This window comes from Hippoglossus hippoglossus, chromosome 6, assembly GCF_009819705.1.
Source record: "Hippoglossus hippoglossus isolate fHipHip1 chromosome 6, fHipHip1.pri, whole genome shotgun sequence".
NCBI lineage: Eukaryota > Metazoa > Chordata > Actinopteri > Pleuronectiformes > Pleuronectidae > Hippoglossus > Hippoglossus hippoglossus.
The window spans coordinates 16,386,754-16,393,744 of NC_047156.1; the positions used below are offsets into that span (position 1 = coordinate 16,386,754).

At 37.9% G+C, this 6,991-nt stretch overlaps 1 protein-coding gene across 1 annotated transcript in view; it reads left to right on the forward strand.

Annotated features, from left to right (window-relative positions):
- Positions 1–6,517, forward strand: part of lmo2 (LIM domain only 2 (rhombotin-like 1)) — a 30,204-nt gene extending 23,687 nt beyond the window's left edge. The window contains exons 3-6 of the mRNA XM_034587592.1: positions 2,210–2,696; positions 4,423–4,638; positions 5,568–6,298; positions 6,338–6,517. Of these exons, the coding sequence (XP_034443483.1) occupies positions 2,656–2,696; positions 4,423–4,638; positions 5,568–5,790 (480 nt within the window). The 5' untranslated portion in view covers positions 2,210–2,655 and the 3' untranslated portion in view covers positions 5,791–6,298; positions 6,338–6,517. The remainder of the gene's footprint in view (positions 1–2,209; positions 2,697–4,422; positions 4,639–5,567; positions 6,299–6,337) is intronic.
- Positions 6,518–6,991: the final 474 nt, after the last annotated feature.

The following is a 6,991-nucleotide window of genomic DNA, read 5'->3' on the forward strand; positions in this document are numbered from 1 at the left end:
TTTTATATCTAGTAACAAATGGATCTCCAAAGGGGGGATGTCATTGTTTAAAGTTGTTGCATTTTTATTAAATGAATCCTAAAAGTCCCTGTAACCCGCGTTACTGTCTTGTACAAAGACACTGGGTGAAAACTTTTACTGAAAATGTTTTTCATTTGAAGGATTTTGAGTTTTATCTCTGTGAAGGTTGTTTGCTTTTTATATAGCATGGCACAAAACAGTGCCACGCTCACCTTGCTCCTGGGCCTTCTCAGCTTGGTATCTATCCAGTGCAACCACTCTCTAGCCCAGGGACAGTTTCAGTCTACATTTAGAGTTTGCCTGCGATCTTCTTCCACTGCATCTGGCTGAGGAGCTGACTCTGGCTGCTGGAGTTGAGGCGCTTTATCTCCCTGCCCAGTCCAACTGCTGTCTGTGTCCCTCCCTCCTGCAGGCACTGGCAGCAGATAAGAAGAAGAAGGACCCACAGCTGCTCTACGCTGAAAAGGAAAGGCAATGTGTGAGGACACCAGCTAAAATATCCCTGAATGCTTTTCTCCAGCAACCTTCAAAAGATCTGGTTTTGGGATATTTCATAGCAATAGAAATTTTTCTCTCAGTTTTATAAGTTAGTAGATTTTTATTGTTATCCAAGATCTTTGTAAAGAATGCTCAACAGGAGAAAAATCCAGAAAGGTTATGTATCTATATCTATAATGTGCAATTTATCAGATATGTATATATTATTTCAACAATGCTATATAGTTCTCTGTTTAAGTATGTATTGAGATATTACAATCAACAATCAGGTTAGAAAATATGATTTAATGTTATATCTTAAACCCCGCCCAACCAGCTGCAATATTTAAATGTTACTTGTACATTAAGGAACCAGTGTAATAATATGATATAATATAAAGTGGATAACAAATATAACAGGACCTTCTGAATAATTTGAAATTGAATAATTGCCCCTTTTCAATGACTTCCAATGTAAAAGTAAAAGACCCTAATTCAATATTCTTCTATATTATATATTTATAATATATTTCCACCTAAATGTGTTCAAAGTATCAAAAGTAAAAGTACTCATTATAAAGAATGTTCCATTATGGAGCACTTCAAATATCCAAACAGTATTTTTTTTTACGTTGACTTTTCTCATCTTCTTGGCAAAAGATAATATTTTGTGCACCCAAATTATTATCTTGTGCAGAAACTTAATAAAAAATATATATTTCAAAGACTTTTCAGTTTTGTGTCGAGAAAAGTAACAACTAGTTACTGTCCATGGCAGCTTCTTCTTTCCTGGGGTTAGAAAGTAGCATACATTCGAATAAACCAAATACAAGATAATACGTATAGTGCACACAACAACTTTAAATGTATATTTCTTCAGGGACTTTTCTATTTTGTTGTGATAAAAATTACAACTATCACTTGTATTATTGCATGGCGGTCTCATGCCCTGCAAAACGCAATAAAGGGACTTCAATCGACAGAAATACATCACATTTCATAAGCTAATCATGTGTTTGTATCCTATTTGAAATCAAAGCAACTGACCATTACTTTCAAATAAACGTAGTTTAGTACAAAGTACAATATTATATTGTGGTACAGTTATTACATTGTAGTTTTGTACTTTTGAAATACTCAATAATAAGTAACTCAAAACTACAGAAATAACGTATTGTAGAGTATATTAGTAATGTGGTTGTTATTGTTGTTAAAGTTTTCTCACAACTTGTCAACCAATTAGTTTAATGGCTTTTATGAACAGATCTATAATACATTGAATCATTTATTAACTATAAATTATCATCTACAACTCATAAATCCTTAATAAACTGTGTTTTATTTGAAAAAGTGATTAAAAAAATTATTTTCATTTTCCCCACTGTGTTTCCTCTCTGTTGAGGGAAGTGGTGAGTGGAGAGACGTGAGGATTCTAAGTGTATCGTGTCTCTCTGTATCTCTGGTGCAGTGAAGCATGTACTGAAGTGATCGGTGTGAGTCGTGACCCTGCAGCTCCCTCAGCTCACTGCTGTCGCTTTAAGACCCATTTCCCCCCATTGTCAAAGAGTCGTGAGCAGGAAGAGGGAAACGAGAGAGAGAAAGAGAGAGAGAGAGAGAGAGAGAGAGAGAGAGAGAGACCGAGGGGCCGATGTTATTTAAACACGATGCTGCTGCTGCTGCTGCACAATAACCGAGGCTGCATGTGGAGGAGTGCACGCACACTGGAAAACACGCATGCACACACGCACGGCGATCCACGCCACCGCTGACCTTCGGATGAATAAAAGCGCGCACGGTGCGTAAAGTGGCCGCAGGATGGTGACATTCGTTTGAGGGACGTGAAGTGTCACCTCGGGTTAGTGCCTCAGGAAATGATGACAGCGTCCTCCATCATCGTTTAGCTGCTCACAGAGGTTTCTCTCTTTTGTGTGTGAGTGTGTGTTGCGGCCATTTCACCTGGACGTGATACAGAGTGTTTATCTGACAGTGAAGGCTCAGAGAGTGTGAGGGGGCCGTGAGGGGGTCCTGGTGGGGTCCCGGTGGAGGCAGGTGCAGCGCCTCTTGGCTTCAGGCTGCCCGCTGGCGCTTTGACAGGGAGCCGCTGAGCTGTGGACCCTGAGGACTCATCTGGATCAGACTGGACTCCAGATATCAGCTATGTCGTCCGCTATAGAGAGGAAGACACTGGAGGCCAATGAGTAAGTAAAGCTGAGGTAGACATTTAAATATTATTGTATTTCAAGGACGCATCATGGTTGATGTGATCTCACTGCAGAGGGTTGGCATAGCATGAGGTCAGGAGTCACCTGCTGTCAGGCAAGAAAATATATTCTGCTTCTTGTCCAACAGAAGGTTGTAAAAGTGTGATAGATAAAAAAAAGTACAATCAGCTCCTGGCAAGAAAAAGTTCAGTGTTGCCCAGATTATAGGAAATAACCTCAAGGTTAGTTGCTCAAGTCCAAATACTTTACAGTTTATTTTATCTATAACTTTGAAGGTTTAACATATAAAATGCACGAGTCACAAGTCAAAGTATAGGCTTAATGCTTTGTGTCTTCTCTGGGCTATTTAACAGTATCCAATGGCTCCCTCAGGTGGACAGCAAGTGTTTCAGTCAGATGGACAGATCATAAGTTAAATACAAAAATAAATTTTTAAAAAATAGGCAAATAAATATATAGGCTACAAGAAACAGAAACATTTAAAACGTAAAGACTTTCAAGGACGCATCATGGTTGAGGCTATAGCCACTTTATCTCACTGCAGATGGTTTGTAAAGCACATAGTGGGCAGGGGTCACCTGCTGTCAGGCAAGAAAAAATATTCAGCATCATGTTGTGAAAGTGTTTAAGTTTAAGTGTCAAGTTATATTTGTCGTATGCAAGTTAACACAGGGTCACAGTGCAATGAAAGGTGTTGGACAAGAAGAAACCGGTCTGTCTATAAAAAAGTAAAACGTGTGATAAATAATAAAGTTCTAGGCAAGAAAATCTCATTGTTCAAATAAATTTACAGTGAATTTTGTTTATAACTTTATAGGTTTCACATATAAAATATATAGATCAGCTTTCGTTGTTAAAGTATATAAATGCTTTGTGGCGTCTCCACTCTGGGCTGTATGGCTCCCTCAGGTGGACAGCAAGTTCAAGCAACTCCAGATTAACAGATCATATATAGGCTAGTTAAATACATAAACGAATACAAATATAGTACTTTATTTACATAGATAATTTCATATTAAAATATACACCACAATTGTGTGCCTCACAGAATAGGATACACACAAATAGACAGATGGGCTACAAGAAACAGTAACATTAAAAACAAACTGACCAGATGGAAAATACGTAGTAAGAAAATGGCCGAGCAGAATCATTTTGGAAACGTGTTATTTCCCTGTATTTTATACAGTCTCAAATATATGATGATTGCGTATCATAGATATTAGACAGCATCACTTTGTATGGTTAAGTTGTAAGATTATTCCCTATAGAAATAAACCACCTTCATGTTTCCAAAGCTTCTTCAAGTTCACAATTCTCTAAAAACACAAGAGAGGGTCTCAAAACCTCATGACATTCAGCTGATTTCTTCTAGACTGTGGATGTTGATTTTTCAAGCATGAGACACAGAAAGTTATTTAAGACTGTGACGAACAGATGAAGAATACAAAGTTATTTATTTTATCCAGGAAACAACAAGTCAGAAAGTGAACTGGTAACAATAGTAACAGATGAATTGTTTTAGTGTTTTTTTTTAAAGTGTTGGTTGGAGAGAAACAAACAGCATGATGATGTCATCCTGTGCTTTAGGAAACTAGAATGTTTTTTCATTACATGTTATGGACGAAACGTTTCACTGAGTAATTGAGAAAAACAGTTATTTGCTGCAGCATTAGGATAATCGATTTTCTAATCTCTGCAGGGAGCCGGTGGACGAGGTCCTCCAGATGCCCCCCTCTCTGCTGTCATGTGGCGGGTGTCAGCAGAGCATCGGCGACCGGTTCTTCCTGAAGGCCATAGAGCAGTACTGGCACGAGGACTGTCTGAGCTGCGACCTGTGTGGCTGCCGGCTGGGCGAGGTGGGCCGACGACTCTACTACAAGCTCGGGAGGAAGTTATGTCGGAGAGACTACCTCAGGTCGGTCTGGTGGTGTTGTAACATCATGATTTAATTAAGCAATTTGTGGATTTGTTTCGCATCACAAGACACGAGGGATGCACAATTAAGAACACGTCAGAGGTCGTCATTGTTGCACGGGGTGACCCTTATTATGGTGAACACAAGAACTGTTGTTTACAAGGACTGTCCTGCTGCTATAAAAGCACAGTAGAACATCAGATGTATATTCATACGCAGCTGAAGATAGTTCCCAAAGTAGGATGGATCTAAGTAAATAATATACTTCCACCAAGGCCCAACCGTTCCCTTAAATTCAATGAAGTTGCACTAAATTTCACACACTCATAGATATCAGTTCTCTAAATCGGGAATTATTCCCTGGAAAATCTGTGAAAATGTTGAAAAACGTCTTATCTCACAATGTTTAATGTGTGAAAATAGATTCTTGGATCCACACCAACATTAAATTGCTTCTTCCCTGACCCATAACTCATCCATCCACCAGGTGTGTTGATAGATGGGATTTGTTGACACTAAAGAGAAAACTTAATGTCCAAACGTAATTTTTAAATAATTATTGAAAGGAGTCATAATCTCACACATATTTTTTAATGTGCTCCACTTTATTAAATATTTAATTGTTGATTAACTGGGGATTTTTAAAACTTAAAGAGAGAAATAGTTTGGCCCTTTATCGAGAGGTCTTTCCTTCTTACTGGATATTTTTCTTTTGTAGTAAGTAGGAAAGTGCAGAGGCAGATGGGTTGTGGAAATTCAGTAGAATGAGTTGTGCTAAGATTTGATTTGTTTGAGTCAGGAAAACCCTGAATCAGGGGCCCAGACCACTTTTACAGAATGTTGCACATGTTACATGTTATTTAAGGGGATGGGTGATGTTTTTTTCGTCTCCCTCTCAGTGACACTGTGACACCCTCTCTTTCACTCAGGCTCTTCGGTCAGGACGGTCTCTGTGCCTCTTGTGAGAAGAGGATCCGAGCGTTTGAGATGACGATGCGCGTGCGGGACAAGGTTTACCACCTGGAGTGCTTCAAGTGTGCCGCCTGCCAGAAACACTTCTGTGTGGGCGACCGCTACCTGCTCATCAACTCAGACATTGTGTGCGAGCAGGACATCTTTGAGTGGACCAAACTCAACAACAACATGGTTTAGGAGAAGCTCTTGAATCTCTCTCTCCACTTTGCCTTGTCCCACTGGCTTTAAAGGCAATGAACCATTGATGAATGAACTTGTTGTCGCCTGTACAGACTCCGTCATGACTCTGATGTTCCTCTTGACTCATTTAACTCAGAAATGAGAGGTGACATCTCTGCACTGCTCCCTGCTGGAGACTAACGAAGACTGCATCAGCAATAACAGTATTTCTTGTAAAACTTCACCCTTAAATGCAAAAAAAAAAAAAAAACTTAAACATGCAATAATATTTGTTTTTGTTATCGACACTGGACTTTGTGAAATTTAGCAATAAAGTTTCCTGTAGTAAAGCACCATTCAATCACCTCAGTCTGGACAGAAACATTCAGTAAGAAATTTGGAAATGTTTTGTTTTACAGTTTAATTATTTCTATAGATTAATTTAATACTGATTAAATGCAAATTATGAACTTTGTTAAAAGAAGTGCTCAATTGAAACGCAAATTATTAATTAATTGTTACATATGTTACATTGCGAACTATTCAACATATAAGTATAAATAAGTATTTATACTTATATGTTGAATAGTTCGCATTGTTAGATAACCTGCTGCACTGACTGACAGACTGTGTGTTTTATCAGCTGTTAAGTATACTAATTGAACACTGAATCTATTTTCTTGTTAGAATAAAACTACACAGTTCTTTCCAAAACCTGCCAAGTAAACCACTAAGACCTGTAAAATAAAGCGTCACCAGATTTTCATTTATTATTAATGGAATAAAATATCAATTTTTCTGAAATCATGATCAGAATGATTGTACGGTATTGCCAGGTTGAACTGGTGTCGCCCTCTAGTGGTGGAGGGAACCCATGCAATACTAATTTTATTGACTTCCCACGTGTTTCCTGTGTCTCTTTTGTAATTGCAACAACTCATTGAGTTTGCACCCAAGGATTTTTAGATGTTTACTTGTGAATTTAATAAATAAATTACAATTCAGGAAAAAACACGGATCATTTTTGGAATCATCAGAAGGATAGCTACAAACAAAGTATTTAGAAAAATAATGTGTATTTATCATTTTTTTATTACTTTTTTAAAAGTATATTTACTAGATTTAAAAAGAAAGTATTAAGGACCCAACCTAAGGGTAAAAGGATAGAGGTAATTGAATTTAGAACCAGAATGTTCATTGGTCTGTATTTATATTGCAG